Source organism: Apium graveolens, chromosome 10 (genome assembly GCF_009905375.1).
Source record: "Apium graveolens cultivar Ventura chromosome 10, ASM990537v1, whole genome shotgun sequence".
Lineage (NCBI taxonomy): Eukaryota > Viridiplantae > Streptophyta > Magnoliopsida > Apiales > Apiaceae > Apium > Apium graveolens.
This window is the reverse complement of record NC_133656.1, coordinates 223,379,418-223,403,479: the sequence shown is the minus strand read 5'-3', so window position 1 is coordinate 223,403,479 and position 24,062 is coordinate 223,379,418. Positions and strand designations below refer to the sequence as shown.

Sequence of the window (24,062 nt, the reverse complement as noted above, 5' to 3'; positions counted from 1 at the left end):
AAATATAATACAGTCACGCTACTACTCTAGTATAGATACTCACAAATATGACCACCACCCTATCGAAGTACACATACACCCCGTATAAACATGTCGTTATCAAAAAAAGGAAAAAAAATTCAACACTCTAGTATAGGCACTCACAAATATGGTCACCACCCTATCTAAATATACACACGCCCACGCCCCTTTATACACACATGTTGTTAACAAAAAATGGAATAAAAATACTTTTGTATAAAAATACAACACACACACTACTATTTTAATATAGACACTTACAAATATGACCACAACCCTATCTAAATATACACATATTTCTATTTCCATAACTATACACATGCCGTTACCAAAAAAAATAAAACTTCAACAGGAAAAAATAAAGGATAAATTTGTTTTGAGAAATAGTGGGAAAGAAGAGAGGCAAATGATACGACGTAAAATATGGGAGCAATTTGAGTTACAAAAATATAAAATTTGATTTTCTGTCACCTAAAAAAAATTGTATGAAAGGGGGGAAGTATTGGAGCGGGTTTTTCAGAAGCAAACCCCTAAATTCTGCCACATGGTAGAAAATTATAATTTATACCGAATATTGCAAAACATAAAAGAAATTGAAATCTGAATTGAGTGCTTTCAGACGATAAAACCGTCAAATTATACGCAACAAATAAAAGAGCTTTTAAAAAAATATGATTTTTATCTTATTTTGGAAAAAAATCGTTTTTAAAACTTTATATTTGTAAAATTCAGTTTTTTTTTTATAAAAATACGATTTTACAGCTCGGTATAACCCTTTAGGAATGTTTAATTTGAAAATTTCGTTAATATTAAAAAAATTAGTGTGTTGATTGTTTTCTTTTAAAATATCTAATTGCGATTTATTTCTACTGATTTTTTTTATTAAGAAATTTCTTATTAAAGAATTTAAATATAATTCAAGACTACAGAACTCTAAATGAGTGGGCTTTAAGCAAAGCTTGCTAAGCCCGCACATCCTGCCTAGAACCCTAATATAATATGTTACCGAATTTGATTGGCATTATAACCTGGTATGGTTTGGGATTTATGTAAGGATCACGCATGCCTTTTACTTCCATTATTTAAACCCTGATTGTGATCGATTATTGATATTCAGAGTCCTTAGAGCTCCTCTTTCGAAGAAACAAACTCTTGTAATTGTAATATATCAAAACATGGGTACAATTACTGTTAACAACACTTTCACTGCCATGAAATTTATGTAAGTCCTATTTTTCCTTAATTAAAGATTACTGTATTGTTTAATTATGAATGTAGTGGTGTAGCAATATATTATGATTCGATCATTGTTCACTTCTAATTTGATACAAATCAATTCTTTTACGCCCTAATCTGTTTGTCTTTCTTTACAAATTTTATGCATGTCTCATGTGTGTATGTTTATGTGCAACGAATTGAGAGTGTGGCATTCATATATAAAATATTGAAATAAACACCGGCACAGTAATGTGTAGCTAGTAGAGATTCGAGCTCGTGCTAATTATTGTACCCCTAAAACAACTAGTATGTGAACTTGAAAATTTAGAACGCGTGTAGTATTAACAGTGCATTATGTGAGCTTTTAAATTAGAACGCGTGTGTAGTATATATTTATCTTTCAAAAATCATATAGTACCGCAAGTTTCACAAAATTCAATTTTAAAAACAAAAAGAAAAGTGTCTTAAATTTAAAATCCGAAAAAGTGGGAGAAAAGTACCATGATCTATCATAATTTGTGTGGGGCTGACTAAAATACCATCTAGGATTAGTATCTCACAACGGTGGGTGTGTATTATGTATATCTATATACATCCACCAAGTGTATCCAAGAGATGTGATTTTGAATATATGTATTTCAGAGATGCGGATTTCATAGATAATTTTAGAGATTGTATCGCCTCCTTCCATTGAGAAATTAAAATTGTGGTTTCTAGGCTTGCACCTTTTAAGTCCGGATGTATTTTTTGGGTTTCGGGGATTTGTTGTAAAAAAAAATTCCCTCAAAACTGAACTCGGCATTGCATCATGTGAGTAACTTCTTTCACTTTAGGAAAATTTGTCATTGATTTAGAAAGCATTACGGATTTGCTTATATATTTGTAACGTAATTTAGCTTTTATAAATTGATTTCCGTTCACTTTTAATGTAGTCCACAACACTTCTTTTACGCCCTAATATGTATGTTCGCTCTTTAAAAATTTATATGAATGTATGTGTGTATATCTACGTGCAATGAATTGTTAGTGTGGTGTTCATAAAAGGAGGCTCACTAGTACAGTAACGTGTATCGGTTGAAATAGCATATTTGAATTCTTCCAATTCCCCTTCCCCGTCCCCGTCCCTAAAACCACCCCAGAATAATGTGTAAAGTATGTGTGAAGTCCATGAAATTTATATTTTTGTAATTGACTATAACAAAAAAAGGGCAAGATCTATGTGTAGTTTTGGGAAGTTTGTATATTTATTTTTCATATGTAGAACCACCAATTTTACCATAATCCAAACTTGAAAACTAAAGAAGTCTCTAAATTTTAAAATCTGAAGAAGTTGGACTAAAGTTTCACAGGTTTATCACAATCTGTGAGTGACAAAATGCCACCTAGAATTAGTATATCAGTAATACGGTGTTGGATATAAATCATCAATGCATTTCAAAGAGATACGATTTCGTTTATGTGTATTCGGGAGATATGAACTTTATAGAAAATTTATAAAATATTGTATCACCTCCTTTTGTTGTTCTGCAAATTTCAAATGGACATTGTGCATGGTTAGGGGCAAAACTTCAAATTTGTAATTTGTAGGCTTACACCTTTTATAGTCCAGCTTGTTTTAGGCTTCAGATGATTTTTTCTGTGAAAAGTTACACTTAATATGAACGAAGCATTGAATCCTTTTAATTTAGGAACATTTGTCAATGATTTAGAAACCATTATCTGATATTTATGTTATATATTTTTTTCTTAATTCAGGATTCAATGGGAGTAAATTAAAATATAATTGTAGATAGGCATGTCAATGGAGCGAAAATCCGATCCGACCCGATCCGATCCGAGGCCATTTTAGTGGATATGGATCGACCTATTAAAAATCTGATCCGAGATCCGATCCGATTATAAATGGAGCGGATATGGATTTAGGTCGATCCAATCCGTTAATAACCCGATCTGGTTTATATATATATATATATGATGTAATAAAAATATTTTTTAATAATTCTAATTTTAAACGTGTTATTCTCGAGTGAAGTCCCATTATGTATATTTCGTTCGGTTCAATCTCTGGAGTCTAGTCCATTGCTATAACTATAGTTCTTTTACCTTTTAAAGCCGCATAACTTAAGTCTCAATTCATATAACACATTTATTTCTAAGTCAAGTCCCGTTATCCTCGAGTCAAGTCCCGTTATCCTCGAGTCAAGTCTCATTATCTATATTTCGTTTGGTTCGATCTCCATAGTCTAGTTCATTTCTATAACCCTAGTTCTTTTCCGTTTAGAGCCGCATAACCCAACTCTCAATTCATATAATACTTTCATTTTGCAACATCAATTTTTTTCATTGTTAGAATTAAAATACTGTACAACCCAATAGTATGTTTTTTTCAAAAATCGAATTTTAGTTCGTAATTTATCTTTGGACTTCGATATATTCTACTTGTATTTTAATATTTTTCGAAATTGTCAATTTTAAAAAGATTTTGTAATAATTGAAGTTAAAAAAATATACATAAATGGAGCGGATATCCGATCCGAAATCCGTGATCCGAACGGATCCGGATATGGATCGGCCTATAAAAAATCCGGAGCCGATCCGATCCGAATCCGAAAAAATAAATGGATATGGATATGGATTTAGGCCAATCCGATCCAAACCCGATCCATTGACAGATCTAATCGTAGAGACTAGATAGTGTAAGGTTTTTAATGCTTCTGAAGTCAAAACTCGGTGATAATTTGCTGAGCTCAACTTGAGAATATGTGAATAATACATGTTATATGTTTTATATCTATATGAAGAAGCCAGCATGAATGCAGAAAAACAAATAATATGCCTGAAAAATTGATTGGTTTATTGTCGATTGATAACTTTTTCAGGCCTAGTTTTGCCGAAGAAAGAGTAAATATGGTTTTGGGATCATTTTACATACCTAAAGACAACGAATCAAATCCTGAAGGAGATGATGCTCACTTCATCTGTGGACAAAAACAGACCATTGGCATAGCAGATGGAGTTGGAGGTTGGACAAGGCGAGGCGTGGATGCAGGAGAATACGCGCGAGAGCTGATGATAAAATCAGTAATTGCTCTTGATGCTGAGCCTAATGGAGCTGTGGATCCAAAAAGAGTCTTATCACAAGCTTACTCAAATACCAATCTCCCTGGATCATCCACTGCTTGTCTTTTATCACTGAATGGCAATGTGTGTATACTAAATGTCTTAAAATGCTTTTGCAAAGTTTTAGAAAATATTGTAAAGTACTAAAGTTGTAATTTGACATGTAAATTTGTTTGTGTTGTGTAGATATTGTGTGCTGCTAATTTGGGTGACAGTGGGTTCATGGTGATCAGAAATGGGAATGTATATTACAAGTCACAAGTGCAGCAGCATAGTTTTAACCATCCTTATCAACTTGGACGAATGTCGACTGACCGTCCAAGTTCAGCTATTGAAATCAAACTAAAAGTGAAGGCAGGAGATGTAATTGTTGCAGGAACAGATGGCATGTTTGACAATATGCACTTGGAGGAAATCTCAGCACTGGTGAGTAAAGGCCTAAGCCAGAGCTCGGATCCTGAAAATCTTGCTTGGACAATTGCAGAGAATGCTCTATACAATTCTTTTGACAGATTCTCTGTTACTCCATTTTCTCGAGCTTCTAGGGAAAACGGTGGCAACCATGTTGGAGGAAAGATAGATGATATTACTGTGCTAGTTGCTTATATTCAACCAGTAGTTTGTAACTGAGGGAATACTTCATTGTATAACATATATACTGTATGTAAAAACACACATCAAGCTTATGCGGCATGTGGGTGCTCAAATTGAGATTGGCACCAAGTCATTGGACTTTGTCCTAAAATACAATTGTGTTCTGTGATGATATTCTTGAAGTATTAATCTGGTTGAGACATGTTATATAGCTCCTTGGCCTAGCAGTATTAGCCTCAATGTCTATTTGTCTTCAGTATGTTACTCCCTCCGTCCCTCTCAATTATTATCATTTCCAATAGAGTGTTCGACACGTATTTTAAGATCAATAGAAAATATAGTTTTATAACTTTTTTAAAACTTTATTTTTCTGAATAAAAGTTTAAACACTCGATTTTTATTAAGAAAAAGAAAAATTATAAAAAAATTATAAAACTATACTTTATATTCATCTTAAAATGTGTGTTGAATAAACTCTCGGAAATGATAACAATTGGTCGGGACTGAGGGATTATATTTTAGCAGGAAATTATACTCTTTTGAATTATGCTCTAAAAGAGAGCTCATTATGATATTTAGGATCATGATTCTCATAGACAATATAATAAACTACAAATCTTTCAATTACATAAATATTTCTTATTGTGTTATATTTAAATTTACCTATTTTTTTAAAAAAAGAGTGATATATATATATATATATATATATTACAAAAACTAGGAGTATTTTCCGAAATTTACAAAAAATAAAGAACTGATTGAGCTCTAGACTTCCTTAACTGAGGTCACTAGTTAGAAACTTGGGATGGATGGGGGCGTGTGCAACTATAAAAATAACACTTTGGTGTCTTTATTGTAAACCTGCATGACTGGCTACAACCCGTCCCGGACAGTGCAAACTAAGATGATGGGTTCTTAACCGGTTCAACAAGTCTTGTCATAATATACTACTAGTTTCATCATAATCATATCAGTACATGATTGATATTAACTGAAGTGTTGGAAGAAAAGCAAGCACTGATCAATATTGATCTTCCCAAATCATTCTTCTTCGCTACAAGGTATCACACACTCTATTAGATCCTTCTTCTCTAAATAATACTACTCTTTCGCATATATGTTACGATCCACCAATCGATATGTGTGTGTGATCTTTTTGAGCCTTTGACTTTTAAACTGATCGATGCCTCCACTCTAAATACTTTTGTACTGATCGATGCCTCTAATCTAAATAATGCGTTAAAGATTGTACTAATCCTTTATTTTCTTGAGTTTTTGATAGATAAACTGATAGTCAGGTGATCCTTCAAATCTTTTATTATTAAGTTCCAATATTTGGTGTTGTTATGTTTCCTATCTTGCTCAATCATTATCAGTTAGATTTATATTATGAATTTGAGTTAGAAGGAGACCCTCACTCGTGCATACAAAGAAAGAATCTAGCAGATAATTGGATACAGGAGGATTTCCAGTAGGCCTTAAATGGATCATATTAATCGAACTACATGTTATTACTTTTGAGTGCTTGTAGGTTGCTTGGTTTTGCTTATAAACACCTCTTACAAGTGGATTTAAGTAGCACAAATTTTTCGTTGGCTTTATATTCAGGTGTATTACGTAGTTGATTGATACACTGATGTATGTTAGAACCTGATTTCACTTGTTTCTTCATCTTATAGACTACGAAACTACTCAAGAGTCAAGTCTGCTTCGCAAAAAAATATAATTGCTAAAGACTGAAAGGTAAGAATGGAATTAGTCTCCAAGGAAAAGTCTGCCTTGAATCCAAATGCCCCACTCTTTATTCCAGCTGCTCTTCGTCAAGTGGAGGACTTCTCGCCAGAATGGTGGCAATTGGTGACAACCTCTACATGGTTCCATAACTACTGGCTCAGCCAGCAACACGAGGACGATGATTTTCATGGATATGATGAAGATGACTTGGAAGACATTGTCAACTTGCTGCCTGATGCAATTGATCTTGGTACTGAAGAAGAAATTCTTAACATGGAGACGCAGTTTGAGCAATTTATACAATCATCTGAAGCAGAAGCAGGAAAGAAGTCATCTTTGTCTGCTTTGAAGGAAACTCCTGGAAGTGGTATGTTGCTAAATGACGTTACGATATCTTCACATAAAATTTAGCTAGCTACAGAACTGTCTGGGTCAGTATTTAATTGACCAGAAAATAGATGATTGAGTATGAATCTGTTATACCTGTTGATGACTTTATAATACCATACGCCTATGGAACATTCCCCTTTAGGTGCCCAACGAGGGACCCTAGCGCCACATCTGGATGTGGTATATAGGGATTAAAGGCCTACGGCTACGCCCACCGAGGGCATGGGTCATGCCCTCGGTTGCCGTAAGCCTAGCCCTAGGCTGCCGTAAACTTCTCTGTGATCTTATCCTTTACCCCCACTTTACACGTGTCACTCACCCAGGCACCCTATCACTCTTTCCCTGCCTCCCACGTGTCCCCTTAGCCCTTAACAGTCATCAAGCTACTAGACACAGTCACAAGACTAAAAAACTGGACTAATCCCTACGGACCTAAAACCAAAAACCAGAATTACAGCTATCACCTGTGCTTTCTAATTTGAACAGAACACTGCTTATTAGTATAGTAAAATTTATTTAGCATAAAGGTATTTGTTATATGATGGCACGTCTAAATGTTTCAAGTTGACAAACATATTGGTTTCTAATACTGAAGTTCCACGTTAATTGATTAATTTTCATTTGCACAAACCAGAACATGAAAAGGTTGATCCAGTGGCACTAATGAAGAGTCTCAGCCTGTCAAATTCTTTCAAGGAACAAAGTCCCAGGTCCACATTGCAATCAGCAAAGTACTGGGAGAAGGCAGCCAAGTCTGTGAGCCCAAAATCCTATAACCGTCGCATCCAGCAGCCGCGTTGAATGTTGGCTTCTTAAGATTGGCTCCCCGGTTTGCAGGACATCCCTCGAATAAGTAGCCTTTGTTTTGTGTACATAGCATCCAGTTAACGTTGGCTTCCTCAATTTGTAGTTTCTATGAAGTCCCTTCGACGTAAGTAGTCTGCATTTTATGTAATTTCTGTATAGGGCAAGGTCACAACTCGTGTATCTTGCCTCTTACATATTCTGGCATCTTCTATGTTGGTTGAGCTGTTGAGAATTAATATTTCAGGGTATGTAAAAAGAAACAGTAGAATTTTAATGAAATGAAATGGTGCAATTTTTAGTTTCCCATCTACTTGTTTCTTAATGTGAAGCTACCACTGGCCTAATTTTGATTGCCAGAAGGCCCAGAACCACAAGCCCTCAACAATCTGGTTTTGTCATCTTTGCCATGTTGCTGGAATGATCAGGCAGGCATTGAAAATTTGAATTATTGGGAATGATTTTGTGCTCTGATTTACGAATTTCTGTTTAATCTTTTAATGCATGAATCCGTAACACACTGACAGCAAACACTATATTATTAATGGAACTCTTTTATGTCACTGAAAATTATTACACTGTCTTCTGCATTACCAAATGCTTTTAAATACTTGGTGCAGCAAAAAAATTGATTCAATTGGCTATGCGCCCCTTAAGTAATTGCAAACAAGTGGATACAAGGACGACATATTTACTTTCCATTACCCAACTTTACCAGGATTACACAAAGATAACTGTATCATCCTGATTTCTGCGGCAGGGGTTTTACATTTATTTTAATTTATTTGTTAAGCAATAGGGGTGTTCATAAAAATATTAAAAATATAATAGGTACACACACTTTATATTTGCATTTTTAAAGATGAAAGATAAGTAACATTGATATTGTTGCACAAAAACAAAATTGGTTAGTACGCTCATTTTACACCAAATACCTAATTAAGGGGAAAAAATTACCTAATTAACCATACACATTCTTCATCTTCTATCCACCACTATAATTATTTTTTTTTTTTAAATCCACAAAACCCCAAGAGAGAGAACTAACCACCTAATCAAGGATATATCTAAAAAAATCTGATATGTCGTTTCCTTCAAGTTACAATAGAGATGCTTCCTCTTCAAAACTTTTTCTTGTTTGAGCTTCAAGCTTATTTTGATCGCTCAAAGCCTCTGAGATAGCCTTTGGAAGCAAGAACCCTGGTCTCTCAAGAAAACGTGCTCGATCCAGAACCAATGGTTCTCGTAAGGTTACCTCAACACCATTAAAAGTCCACAATGTCAAGGTTGCTTCCCCTTTTAAACCCAAAGAAAACCAACAAAAGCCGGCTGCAGCAATGTCGATGCTGTTCACATCCCAGCTTGTTCCGGAGATTTTATAATCCGTCGCCTTCCACTCCCCCAATTCAGGAATTCGGTCAGCATTGATGGGTGGCTGAAAAAAGCAAGATTTTATGCTTGAATATCAGGTAAACACTATAGTTGGTAATCCAACAATCTAGGAAACTGTTAAACATGACAGCTACAATCGAAGGGAAAAAGGTGGGAGGAAAAAGAAAAAAGAGTAATCATCCCACCAAAACGCATTAAAAGAAAGAAATAAATAAAGAGTTCACTGTTCCGTGATTTAAGAATTCAAACAAATCTGATTTATACATAGAGAGCTTCTGCTCTTATTCCTGGCCTCAAGTACAAGTACATACTGTAAACTTGTGTATAGAGGTAGCAGAAAATTCACATCATAGACTCCATGAAGGAATGGAATGGGTATTTGCAAATAATAACTCGAAGTGCAGCCCACCGGGACACCAACCAACTACATAGCAATGACTGAAAGCTAATTTGTGACAAAGTTGGTTCTTTCAAAACCCACAGATCCTCCATTGCTGCTCGGTAGTGTCCTAAGGCTCAATGATTGATCTTTCGCGCTAATATATTCCAAAATGAATTTTTTATACAAGGGGGAACATGGATGTGGTTGCAACAGGCCTTTGGGATTAACTGTGCAATTAGCCTAAAACGATGTAGTCCTGACCATTTTAATGGTGAAGCTGGTGGTATGATCATTTAGTTGCAATTGCCATAGCTACATGGTTGGAATTTAATCTCTTTAGTACAGTTGAGGGTCAAACTCTTCCATTTTCCGAAAGCAACAGCCTCAATATAGCACTTCAAGTTGTTTTTTCAAAACTATTTACATATAACAGATGATAAACAATTTTTCGGCATTAAAAGGAAAGTCATATCAGGGGAAGAATTATATAATTCAAGGCATTTAGCCTTCAAGTAAAGTCACATAGTGGCAAAGTGCATCTTCTTTAGATAGAGTTATACCTGCAATCTAACACCAGCATGCTTGCTCCAGGTATCATTGGCATTTTCTGTCTTTCCCATATGTAAAGAAACATTTGGAGATGCCCAAATTGATACATATATTGTCTGCACAGAAGCTTGGCTAAGGTCTAGTCTCATTAATCCACCGACATAAACTGTTTGTCCGACCTGCACAAATCGATATGATTTATTAATATATTTAAATCCAGTTTTCAGAAGAAACAAAATCTTAAATTTAATATTGTTTTTTATTAGATTAGAATCTCAATTTTGTAAAAGAGAGTATAGTATTGACCTAACTTTATATAATTATAATTAAGAATTCATCAGAATGTTAAGTGAAAAGAAGAAAATCATAGATCTATGCAACAACTAGGACACTGCATAGGTGTATATATTGAAGCTCACTAGATTACTTAACCAATAGAAAATTTTCAAATCCAAGAATATAATCATGGCTGATGCTATAATAAATATTACAGCAGCCTTTATATTATACTATCCTCCACAATGCTAACACATTAGAAAAACTGAATGAAAGCAAGGACTTTATCCCACTATTCCACAATATTCTTTAGAAACCTTCTTTACATGTGTTGCGTCACATAATAATCTTACTATTTCCCCACAAAAATCCCCTAAATCAGTAATTAAAGGCTTTAACTTTAACTTGCTATATTAAAATTAACATACTCTGCACAATAGCAGTTTATATGCAATGGTAAAACACAAATAAGCTCTATCCTCATATAAGGCCAGTCTCATTAAACGCTGATAAGCATTTCGCTGTCACGGTAAAAGTCCCAAGGGCAGTTAGATTAACCCAAGAAGAACTTTTTGGTCTTATGAATAACTAAACTAACTTGAAACAGTTCCATTCAGATAACTGGTAATCAAGAGAAATAAAAAAAAAAAAATAGTCTCTAGACCTTAAAACACACAAGTACCAACTTTTATTGTTCACAATGTGGATTTACGATATTTGCTGCATCAAAGCTCAATTTCAGTAGCTTAAGTGCAAAAGGAAATCAAAGACTATGTAACTATGCCACACACAAAGTTTAAAAATAAAATAATCAATATGGCAACAACCATGCTTAGAAAACCTTGCATGAGACAAAACAGATTAAGAAACATGGGACACTGAGAGAAAAGAGAAAAGAAAGACGAGGACAGTTTGAAATGCCCTCATGATAGTATTTCTCGTGTTAAGACAGGTTACATAATCCTCTACATGCTCACAGGCAAGCTTATTAGCCATTATTCAGTAATGATGATTTCCACTTTCTATTGCACTTGAGTTCTTCAGGAAACTTCATATAAGTATGATTACATAGAAAGATAAGAAAGTAGTAAACAATAGAGGGGAAAAAATTAAGATTTAAGAAGTATTTGCCTTCATTCTGTACGTTCGTGGCTTTAGCTCCTTTCGTATTTCAATCATTTTCTGTTCCTCCCTATTCAGTCTCATCGACATCAGATAAGGATGCAGGAGTCCTGGGGTGTCATACATCTTTGCCTTGGCAGATAATACACCTCGAATTCTTAGAATGCCAAGAGTAGTCCCTGGAACTGCAGCTTCGGTTAATTTAATAGCTTTAACTCTTTCTTTCTTGGCAAATGCATTTATTAACGTGGACTTGCCCGCATTTTGGGCCCCGATAACCCAGACATTCCCTCGAGGTCCAGCCAATTCTTTTATAAAAGTCAATAAGTTTCTCACACCAAGATCTTTACGGGAACTAACCAAATAAACTGCACTCAGCTTTGGTGCACCATTGGCTTTAGCACGATGCCTGACCCATCTATCTAACCTAGTAGGAGAAATCTGGGAAGGCAGGAGATCAACCTTTGTTGCAACCAGCACAAGCTTAGGCAACTTTTTACTAATCTTCTGATTATCTTGGCTTCCTTCCAATGCCTTAAACAAGGACTTGGCAGCTCCTTTAGGAAATGACCCATCAAAATCAACACAATCAACAACCATAACAACGACCGTGGAATCAGCACTTCTGCTAGTAATTTTCATCAAACGGGTAGTTATTAATCTATCAAAGTCAAAATCAGGTATCAAATTCTCCGCAGTCTGATTCTTCACTTGTCCATAATTTCTCAACGAATGACACCTAGCACAAACCGTAACCTCTTCCGTTTCCCTCCTAGCCTCCCTAGCATTCCTTTTCCTCTCAGATTTCGACACTCTCTTCCTCTTCCTCTTCTCTACAGTCTCCTCCGTAATATTCCCATATCCTACACTAGCAGCCTTAAACCCATCCAACTCCTCCGCATCATCATCCTCATCATCAAAATCAGAATCCCATTCTTCCGAATCCCAATCAATCCCATCATCACTCTTCACCTTCACCACCTCCCCATCACTATCCTCAAAATCACCCTCATTTTCATCACTCAAAAAATCATCCTCGCCCTCGTCATCCTCCAACACATCATTCACTACTTCCACCTTTCTTTCTTGATAATAACCCGGAAGCCCGGAGTCTTTATCTTGCATATAAATGCCACAACCAGGACAAACAACACCAAATTTCTCATCTTCATCTCTACCCTCGCTAAGAAGTGGCTTCCAAGAACCTTTTCTTGAAGTTTTATCTTGACTACTCTCACTAACTATCTGGGCTGTTTGTTGACAACACTTTACAGATAGAGAAACACAAAAATCTTTCTTTTTGCATGATTTCTTAAATAAGCCTGCAAATTAGAGTGATTTTAAATGTGGGTATATACTAAAATGTGTGTAAATGAAAGAATTAAAGGGGAGAATATAGAAAATACCTGGAAAATTGTGAAGACTTGATGATGATGGAGCTTCGTTGTATGAATGAAATTGTGTTGAAGAAGTAGTGGATAGTACAACTGACATCTTCTTGGGTATAAGAAATTCAAACCTACTTCTGGAGAAGCTTATCTTGCCTCCGATAATCAGATTTACATTTCTTTTTGCAATAAAATTGTACCAACAGTTATATATACCAGCCTTAAACTTTTTTACATTTTTGTGTGACATGTTTTTTTTAATGACAAAAATAGCACTTCTTTAAAACTAAGGAACAAAAATAACTATTTTCAATTTTTTATCAATCAAATGCATATTTTTATATTGGGTATTTCAAAAAAAATATTTTCTTATTTTTTTGTCTAAAAATGTTTTTTCGAAAAAAATCACAAAAAAATAGTTGAAATACCGAGTCTGAAAATGGATATGCGGGATATAACTAGTATATTCGATATAAGAAAACATATTTTTAAGAAAGAGAAAATAACTCGCGGAGAACCCTAGTTCTCTCTCCGATCATAGTCGACATCCATTTCTAGATATATGTTTCTAAATTCTAATCACCGCTTTTATTTTCCATTCCACAGATCTTCAATCCCCTTTTACCGTTTAATTATTTCAACTCTTCCATTTTCTCTTTTATTCTACTATTATTTCAAAATTTCGAATAAACATCATTTTTGGGTTAGATCTTTCTTGTACATTCTTATGAAGATTGTTCCAAACATTTTTGGGTGTAAATATGTTTTGTTTAAATTATGTATGTCTTTTCGTGTTGGTTTCATTGGGAAGGATATATACGGTTTTTTGGAAGATCTACATTTCTTGTATCGAAACTGAAACGGTGGTGAATATCACATGGACTTATTTTTCACAACAAAATATTATTCATAGTTTGGGGGTATTTGTTCCTCTGATTTTAGATGATGTAACTAAAAATTATGAATATTATGTTACAGATGTCACTAATGTGAAGGTCAATTGTGATGCTTTTAGCTTTAGGGTTGGTGTTGGTTGAATTGGCGGAAAAACTATTATAATCCTTTTTATTTGAAAGAATTTTATTTTATTTTTTAAGTAATATGAAAACGAGACGACTATTTGGTTATCTCGTTTATTTGTTTCCCAACCAGGTTGTATTATCAGTTTGGAGGTCTGTTCCAACTGTGTTTGATTATAATTCAATGATTAGAATTCAAGCAACCAAATTACAATTGAGTTTACAATATATTTAAATGGTTTTTGATTAGTGATTAGTTATATTTTTAAAATAAGACGTATTTTATATAATAAATAATATTATTGAATAAGATATATAGTTATTTTGATATTTATAGGTTTTTTTACGAATAATAATTATGTTTCAATTAAAAGATAAATTCTAACCCTGATCAATAGTATGAATATTTCTAGGTTGATTTCAGTCTTGTTTTAGGCTGAATTAATTGTACATATTGTTTTCTTTTAATATAAGACCTCGACTAAAACCAACTAATTATTTTCAGTTTTGATTTGATTTGTTTAAACTCCAATACATGTTATAATTTTTTAGCCCGGGTAAAAGTGTACATTATTGTGTTTTAGTTGGTTTAAATATATTTTAATATCATTATTTTGATGAACGAATTATCTATAAATTTTAAATTTCGTTTAACTCGTTTGTGTATTTTTAGTTTAATAGTGAATCAATACTATAATTTTATTTAGCTCGATTGAATAATATATGTTATTTTGTTTAAACTTAAAACCATTAGAAAGATTCTAATTCTATTTGTATTTATATAATTACACTGTTAATATTAATCTATTTATGAGAGTATTTTATGTTAGTCCCTTAACAATGCAACAAGAATTATAGAAGGGGGTTGAATGAAATTCTTGAAACTTTTTCACAAAAAAAATTGTTCTAACTTAAATATATATATCAGTGTGAATTGATTTGCAGAGTGCGGAATAATAACTTGAAATGAATCAAAACACAAGTAATTAAAAACACAAGTCTTTAAAAACTTTCTGGTGGATTTGAATGTATCCACCAGAGATATATAATATATCAAGAGAACTTTGTGTAGCAATTAGCTCGCAGCTGCTTACAAATTGTCAACAACTAAGATTGCAGAGAAATGCTAAGAATACAGCTTACAAATGTTTCTCTCTTGGTTGCTTAGTTAGTTGTTCTATTTGCTGTTTCTTGGTTTATATATAACTAAGATTACAAAGAAATAAGACGATAATAAAACAAAAACTATCAAGTCTAATACTATACTACTTCATTACTCTATTCCAGCATCTTTGAATATCTTCATAATAGCATGGAAATGGCAATGCTTCTTTGTTATCTAAAACCCGGTTGAATAGGCTTCCACATTCCATTTGCATACACTCGACGCATGTGACTGTGTTGTCATTGTCAACAGATGTTTGAATTCTTTATCCGTCGGGTTCATGATCATCCGTCGAGTTCATGATCATCCGTCGGGTTGTCTTGTTGATCATCCGTCGAATGGCATTGTTGTTTATCCGTCGGGTAGAAATCTGGCACTTGACTTCATTTCATTTATGCAGAATTACAAGACATCATCTATGTACAATTAATCAACCTATTCTGCATATCTAGTTAAAGTCAACATGACTTGAGTACTACTTACAGAATCTAAACAATGTGTATGCAGAAATGTGCTACAGACTTATTATTACATAAGCTACTCACTCGATGGATAATAAATCATCATCTGTCGGGACTAAATTGAGTCATCCGTCGGGACTATAATCCTTATCCGTCGAGTGCTACATTTTTCCCTAAGTAAAATCTATCAAGGTGTTTTGTTCATGAAATCATCAAGTACACAACATATACATAACAATCCCCCCCCAATTTATGTCTACTGGAATTGTAACCATAAATTAAGAGAAACTTGATGATAACAAAACACCCTAAAAATACAACTTTGAAAGTAAATAGATAAAACTGTAAAGTGCTTCATTTAACAAAATGTACAAAGTTTAGCTCACAGTCATTTTCAAGGTGCTCCCCTAGCCTGAGCAGATTTATCTAGTTCCTTGAAGGTCTGGATCTCTTTCCAAGCTTTGTGTTGTTTTCTTCTATCTGATTTTGGAGCTTTCTGTGAAATTCCAGTTCATCAGATTTTGAGAGATTTAGCTTTTCTTGCATCTCCAAGAGAGTCTCATTGCTAGAGATGCTCAATTGGTCTTCTAATCTGAAAAATCTTCTAACTCCTTTATCATCCATGAACTCCATCAGCCAGCAGGGCCTTAGATGCACTCTTCTCCCTATGTAAGGAATAATTAGAGTCTTTAGTGGTGCATCTTTAGCTCTAATACTCCTCAGTTCTTCAATCTTCTTTAGAACCAGTCTTCTTGCAGTTACATTGAACCCAAAGTTCTTCTTGAAAGATGAATAAACCTTTATCAGTACATCTTGGCTTTCTTGAAGGATCCTGTGAAGTGGCCATTGAATCTCCTTTCCTCCCTTGTACTTGAAAACTAACCTTTCAGGTAGATTTCTGTATACATCAATCCCTCTCACTTCTTCTAGTTCATCTAGATAGAGATTTAGATCAGAAAATTCCTTGATGTCACACAAGTACATGGAATCTCTCTTGTTGACTTTAGATTGAGCTTTGACTACAGATTTGGATTTGAGAGGTGACAACTTCACTTTCTTGACTGCTCTTAACTTTGTGCTCTTTGGCTTGTTAAGGATTGGCAGATTGAAGTCAGGAATTGGTAGGTTTTCCCAGTCTATTGGTTCATCCTTAGGCACAATAGGTTCACCATGAACGTTCCTGTAGGGATCCACCACCTTGATGTCTTCAAATATCACAGAGGATTTTGATGCTTGAGTTCTAGTTGGAGTGGATTTCTTGGGAAACTGATCCTCCAATTCCTTTCCAACAAAGTTCAATTTCCTTTTGGTTCTTTTGGCCAATTCCTTGTATCTCTGAGATTTCTTCTGTTGTGATTCAACTTGCTTCTTTGGATCTTGAGATTCAGTGATTTCAGATGGCTGAGCAGGAATCTGTTGTGTTGGTTTCACAGCTTGTAGCTTGGCCAAGATAGCAGCTTGCTCTTTCTTTTGTTTAGCCTTTTTAGCATCTAGAATAGCTTGCTTCTTTTCCAACTTTAATCTTGCCTTTTCTTCTCTCTTTGCTTGAGCAAATTAAGGATGTCCATCCACCACACAAATTTCTTTCCCATTGCTGAAAACTTTAGCAATCCTCCCTTTTAAAGCTGAATCAGTTGGATCCTTGTAGAAGGCAATTGATCTTGATAACAGTTTCTTCTCATCAGGATTAGGTGTCTCATACACTGTATCCAAAGGGTTCTTTAATGATGATTTTGGATAGTTTACCCTTGGCTTCAGAATTATTTCAGCCTTTGGAGATTTGATGCAGGATGGCTGTCCCCTTTCCAGATAGTTCATGCTCATTTCATTCACAGAGATTTGTCTGACTTGAGAGTGATGAATGGTTGACTTTTCTGGCTTCTTTACTAGCCCAAACTTCTTCTGAATGTCCTCATCAATCTTCTCCCAGTTGATTGGTTTCAGCTGTTCCTTTTTAGCTGCTCTTAAATTGGCTGCTACTTCATTGATCAGATCAATACTTTTTGTAACTGGTAGTTTGGTGAAAGCAATTGTAGGCACAATTACTTTACTGATTTGAATTTGAAGCTTCTCCCCCTCACTTGTGCCTTTATCCCCCTTTTTGTTATCATCAAGTTGAGTAGAGGAGGAGGTTTGTGCAGCCACCAGTTTCTGAAGCAAGTTTGTTTGTTGATCTTGATGAAGATGAATGGCTATTAGAGATGCTTTCATAGCTGACATTCTTGTATCTAAGGCATCTATCTTTGTGGCAAGATCAGAATTTTTCCTGAGTTGTCTCTTGATATCAAGCATTGTAGCTTCTGGAAGCTTAGAGTCCATCTTGTCAGAAATAGCCTTTTTCATCTCATCAATATCACCCTTGATGGTGTTGACATCTCTAGCATGTTGGAAGCCTTGAATCTGTTGTAGTTGCAGAGAAGCAAGATGTGCTTGAAGGAGCTTCTTGGTGTTGGTATTTGTAGTGGTTTGAAGAGCAGAATTTGTCTGATTTATGAGTTGGATCAGGGTTGTCTTGAAGTAGTGTTCATCGCAATGTTTTAAAAATTCTCATGATGGCATGCCTGATCTTGAACTGGAACCTACTTCTCCCCCTATGTCCAATGGTTCTTCTTCACTATCTCCACCTTCATCTCCAAAGAAATCTGCTGAACCACCAGTCTCATAATCCACATCACCGGCTATAGAGGGCAAAGCTGTGATGGAATCCTTAGCTCTTAGCATTGACTGAGTGGTATGCACCAAATTGAGCATCCTTCCTGCATTGTCATTGCCCTGTTCAGCTAGAAGTTGATAAGCTGGAACAGGGTGAGTAAATGCCTCAGCATCAAGGGATGTAGAATCTATAACATCTTGAGATTGCTGAGATAGTCCCTCCCTGTGTGCATCCTGGACATTCATTAACTCACTAGTAATGACATCCATCCTTATAGCTCATATACCTGCATTTCTCTCTTGTTCTCTCTTTTGTTGCATCAGGGTCTCATCCTGGCTTCCCACCCTCACACCCTCACCTTCACCATCTAAGGTGGGACTCCTCTCACTCTCTTTTGTCAATCCTGAAGAAATGGATTGCATATTTTCACTTTTTTTAGAGATAATAGATGTAATTTGAAGTTGTGCAGAGATACCCGACGGATGAGGAATATCCATCGGGTTAGTAGTTTGACTATCCGACGGATAAATGTTGTTAAGCTTATCCGTCGGGATACAGTCACTACTCGACGGATGAGCAATATCCATCAAGAAAGTAGAAATGAATAAACTTGGAATTGAAACTATTGTGGACTCTGTGCTGATTGATGAGATTTTGGGCACAGATGTTTCAACAGTTGCTGAAAGAATTGGCAAGTGAGCCAACAAATGATCCAAAAGATGATGCTCACTTGCAATAGATTTTGGCTTCCCCGACAAAGTTAAAGAAGGGGAATCAGGAATTGATGTGTTGATCATGTCCACATCCAGAGAGTTTGTGGGAGAATTTGGTGTTTGAGGTGCTTCTATAACTAATGATTTTGGTTGTGACTCCACGTTTATTGGAGCCACATCAAGCTGAATTTGTGAAGGTGCGGTGATTGTGTCTTTAGCACCAGTTTGCACAGTGTGTGAACCCTGTGCATCCCCAAAAGTTTTAGATTTATTCTTTCTGGTGAGCTAGTGTCCCTTACCCTCTTGGCATGTGCTCTTGGCTGAGAGTTTTGTTCAATAGCCACATCCTTTTGGGAGGATGCAACTAGAAATGAGCTTTTATCATTATTAATCACTGCAGTTTGTTGGGAAACTGCAGTGTGGCTAGACTGGGAACCACTCAACTCTCCATCCTTATTCTTAGGGTTACTTTTATGTTCACCCTGTCCCTCACCTACCTTACCCACCTTCACACTCCCCTCTTTGGTTTTGGTAGATTTTGCAACTGACATCTTTTGAGAGATACCAGAGGGGGCTTTCTTTGATTTGGATTTTGAAATTTTTGATGATTTAGTAGCTTGGGTAGGTAACTGTTGGGTCATTGATACAGTTGCCATTGCTACACTAGAATTCAAAGAAATTTATGAGGTTGGAATAGTAGGGACATATGAACTTACCTCACTTACCTGAGGTGCTTCCATTACAGGAAAATAGAAGAGTGGCACTTCTCTATGATGATTTGCCCTGTTCAAATCTGCAATAATTCTTCTCTCTTGAACCCGACAATCTAATTTGTTGTTTGGGTTCTCAAGTATAATTTCCTCAGAGAGGTGGTTAGCTAACATCATGAAAAATCTAGCATAATAAACATTTTTGCCCCTCTTATTTAACTCTCCTAATTTAAATCCCAACTCAAACAAAACAAGATCACTGAAATTAAAGAACTTATCTGTAACTAGCATGTAAAGCATGTTAAGCATGGAAATATTGACAGAATCAAAATTACTAATTTTACCATAAAAGACTTTGGTCACTACATCACACATGAAACTACATTCCTTTCTAAGACCCAATCTCCTATTGTCACTTAACTTAGATGTAGAGAGAGCATAGTTAATGGAATTAAGCATATTAACTATATCAGTGTCTGTGTGTGGTGAGGTCACAGTATTATCAGCAATTTTGAAACATGCTTTGATAACATCACTATTAATACAGAATTCCTTACCTTTAATGCTGAGTGTGATGGTCTTATCTTTCGAGTTGTATTAAGCATTAGTCCATATTTCTTTAACAACCTCACAGAAGATGGTGGGTGATTCTAGCATTGCATAGCTGAGTTTGCATTTCTTCACAAAATCCATCATTTTGTGGTAGTCACTTGAACGTTGAATCCCCTTGTTAACTAGAGCCGTGAAGTTGTTCTTCTCATAGATGTATCCAGTTTGTGACATGATCTTGACTACTGGTACCATTGTTAGAGAGTGGAAATTGCAGAGATAGAGATGTTAATTGCTTTTGAGAAAAAGAGAATTAAGAGCAGATAATTTGAGAATGATAAAAGAAAAGCAATGGAAATGAAATAAGCTTTTATACTATCTCAAAAATAACTGTCAAAAATAATAAAATAAAATAAAGTGACCAATGAAAATTGCCTAAAATAGCCGTTTAAAAATAAACTGTAAAAATTTCATCAATTATCCGTCGTGTTATGGTTATGCTTACAAACTGTAAGTATACTCGATGGATAATGTTTAGGAAATTAACGGCTAAGATTAAGACAATTCGACGGATGAAGATAAACTGATATCCGTCGAGTCATAAAATATTCCAAAAAAATAATTGATTTTTATTTACTAGCAATATTCCGATGGATGATCAAACTCGATGGATAAAGATCATCCGTCGAGATGTAAATTTTGACTTAGCCAAAATTCCATCTTAGACTGAAAAATCAATTAAATTTCTGGCTGCATAACAACCTGCAAATTATCTGAAAATATTTAAGAATAATTAAGCATACCTAACTCACTTACCAACCTTGAGAAGGTGGATTCATCCAGTGGCTTGGTAAAAATATCTGCAAGCTACTTTTCACTTGGAACAAAATGTAGTTCCACAGTACCATTCATTATATGTTCCCTTATGGAGTGGTACTTGATGTCTATGTGCTTTATCCTTGAATGTTGTACTGCATTTTCAGTGATGGCAATTGCACTTGTGTTATCACAGAAAATAGGAATCCTCTCAACTTGTAGACCATAGTCTAGAAATTGATTTTTCATCCACAAAATATGTGCACAGCAACTGCCAGCAGCAATATATTCAGCTCCAGCTGTAGAGGTAGAAACTGAATTTTGCTTTTTACTGAACCTAGACACAAGCTTATTTCCTAGAAATTGACAAGATCCTGTTGTACTTTTTCTATCAATTCTACAAACTGCATAATCTACATCTGAATAACCAGTTAGATCAAAACCAGAATTTCTAGGGTACCAAATGCCAAGTTTTGGTGTTCCCTTGAGATATCTGAAGATTCTCTTAATAGCTACTAAGTGAGATTCTCTAGGATCATCCTGAAATCTAGCACACAAACATGTAGCAAACATTATATCTGGCCTACTAGCTGTTAAGTATAGAAGTGAGCCAACCATGCCCCTATAACTTGAAATATCCACAGACTTTTCAGTACTGTTTAATTCAAGCTTAGTTGCAGTGGCCATGGGAGTTTTTGCAGATGTGCAATCCATTGGATCAAACTTCTTTAAAAGATCATAAATGTATTTAGTTTGACTAATGAATATTCCATCACTAACTTGCTTAACTTGCAAACCAAGAAAGTAAGTTAGTTCTCCCATCATACTCATTTCATACTTACTCTGCATCAATTTGGAAAACTTTTTGCAAAGTTTTTCATCTGTAGTGCCAAAAATAATGTCATCTACATAAATTTGAACAAGTATACTAGAACCATTAACATTTCTAAAGAATAAAGTTTTATCTAGAGTACCTCTTATGAAGTGATTTTCCAAAAGGAACTTTGATAAAGTGTCATACCAGGCTCTATGTGCTTGCTTCAATCCATAAAGTGCTTTTAAAAGGTAGTAGACATAATCTGGAAAATTTGGATCTTCAAAACCAGGAGGCTGACTAACATAGACTTCCTCCTCCAAGTCTCCATTCAGAAAGGCACGTTTGACATCCATTTGATAGACCTTGAAATTGGCATGGGCTGCATAGGCTAAGAAGATTCTAATGGCTTCAAGTCTTGCAATAGGAGCAAATGTTTCATCAAAATATATTCCTTCTTGTTGACAATAGCCATTAACAACCAAACTAGCTTTGTTCCTGACTACTATGCCATTTTCATCCATCTTGTTTCTGAATACCCATTTGGTATCAATTGGATTCTTTCCTCTAGGCTTGGGCACCAGCTTCTATACCTTATTCCTCTCAAATTGGTTTAGCTCCTCCTGCATAGCTAAAATCCAATCAGGATCCAACAAAGATTCTTCTACCTTCTTTGGTTCTTCCTTTGAAAGAAAGCTGTTGTATAGACATTCTTCTTGAGTTGCTCTCCTTGATTGAACTCTAGAAGATACATCACCAATGATGAGCTCAAAGGGGTGATCTTTTGTCCATTTTCTTTGTTAAGGTAGATTAGCTGTTAGGTCACACACACTGTAGAAGGGGTTGAATACAGTGTATAGCACAATCAAATCGAATTCAAATAAAACAAGTAACAGAAAACAGACTTTATTCAATGCAATAAACTTTGTTACAATATGGAATTGTCCTCTCTCAGTAATGAACAAATATCACGAGAGCTGCTAGGGTTACAATGAATAATATTCTCGATAATGATAACACTTATAGTGTAAACCCTATGTTTGTGTTTATATACTAAACAGTTACAAGATAATCGCTAATTTATATGGAATATAATTCTACTTCCTAACATATATCAATCAATTATCTTTTCTTCCAAGTATTCCATTCTTCATGGAATTCCTTCTTCATGCATATCTCTTCTTACGTTTGTCTTGATCTTCTTTCCTTTCAATCAGCCGTCTTCCTTATCTGAAAGTTTCCTTTAAGTCCTGATATTATCTCCTGATAAATATCTCCTGAACCTTAAGTACTGATAACTTAAGTTCTGGCTTCAGTATAAATGCTGATTTCAGTTAAGTACTGATTTGTCCTTTTTAAGTAAGATCTGAAAACTAAACATAAATCATATTAGACATGACATTATCAAATATATCTAATAATCTCCCCCAACTTGTAAATTAGCATAATATACAAGTTCAACGGATATTTGATGATGTCAAAAACATTAAGTACAAATGCATGAAAATTTGAATAGATAACTACAACTTACAGTCCTTAAGCTTTATCAACTTTAACTTCTGATAACAGCTTCAGTCTGTATACATATCAGAATTTGAGCAGTTGTAGATCTTGACCTGGCTTCACTTTCTGATCTCTTTGATGTCAGGAGTTGTTCTGAGATAGTTCTTTAACAAACATCTCTCAGCATATCCGAGTTCATCAATCATCCTCCTTTTAGCATCTTTAAGTTCTGCAGTATCTTCACCAGTTTGGAAGATACTAGATAGCATATCTGAGATCATTAACTTTTGCTTTTCTCAACTCCTGATCTAGTCTTATGACATAGACTTTGTCAGACTCTAGATTGAATTCAAGTCCCTTAATACCAAGATATGTTCTGATCTGTGCAGTATTAGGCATCATATCGACAATATCACCCTTGTGATCTCTGTACTTTGGACAATATGTGCTTTCAGAATTTACAGAATAAAACCTTTTCTGCCTCTAAATTTGAGTCTTCAAATAGTTTGCAGCACTTTCTGTTATCCTGTCATTCAATTGAAGTAATAATAAAACATGTTCTAGTTCTTCAAAATACTTCAGTGGTATAGCATTTTCCCTTATATGGTAAACCCTACCATCTGTCATGAAATATAACATGATGTGTTCTTTCAAGAAGGTATGATAGAC

General features: G+C 35.0%; 3 protein-coding genes across 3 annotated transcripts; 2 read left to right on the top strand and 1 right to left on the bottom strand.

Moving 5' to 3' along the window:
* The first annotated feature begins 998 nt into the window (after positions 1–998).
* LOC141688972 (putative protein phosphatase 2C 55) lies at positions 999–5,050 on the top strand. Its single transcript, XM_074493127.1, has 3 exons — positions 999–1,243; positions 4,119–4,443; positions 4,546–5,050. The coding sequence occupies exons 1-3, from the start codon at positions 1,197–1,199 to the stop codon at positions 4,987–4,989; spliced, it is 816 nt and encodes a 271-aa protein (XP_074349228.1). The 5' UTR covers positions 999–1,196; the 3' UTR covers positions 4,990–5,050.
* Positions 5,051–5,801: 751 nt separating this feature from the next.
* LOC141693890 (protein EARLY RESPONSIVE TO DEHYDRATION 15-like) lies at positions 5,802–8,190 on the top strand. Its single transcript, XM_074499078.1, has 3 exons — positions 5,802–6,014; positions 6,633–7,054; positions 7,712–8,190. Exons 2-3 carry the CDS (start codon positions 6,703–6,705, stop codon positions 7,876–7,878), a joined length of 519 nt encoding a protein of 172 aa, XP_074355179.1. The 5' UTR covers positions 5,802–6,014; positions 6,633–6,702; the 3' UTR covers positions 7,879–8,190.
* Positions 8,191–8,744: 554 nt separating this feature from the next.
* On the bottom strand, positions 8,745–13,169 carry LOC141692722 (GTP-binding protein BRASSINAZOLE INSENSITIVE PALE GREEN 2, chloroplastic). Its single transcript, XM_074497647.1, has 4 exons — positions 13,009–13,169; positions 11,612–12,924; positions 10,216–10,383; positions 8,745–9,316 (listed from the first exon to the last, which is right to left on the bottom strand). The coding sequence occupies exons 1-4, from the start codon at positions 13,094–13,096 to the stop codon at positions 8,981–8,983; spliced, it is 1,905 nt and encodes a 634-aa protein (XP_074353748.1). The 5' UTR covers positions 13,097–13,169; the 3' UTR covers positions 8,745–8,980.
* Between the last annotated feature and the right edge of the window lie 10,893 nt (positions 13,170–24,062).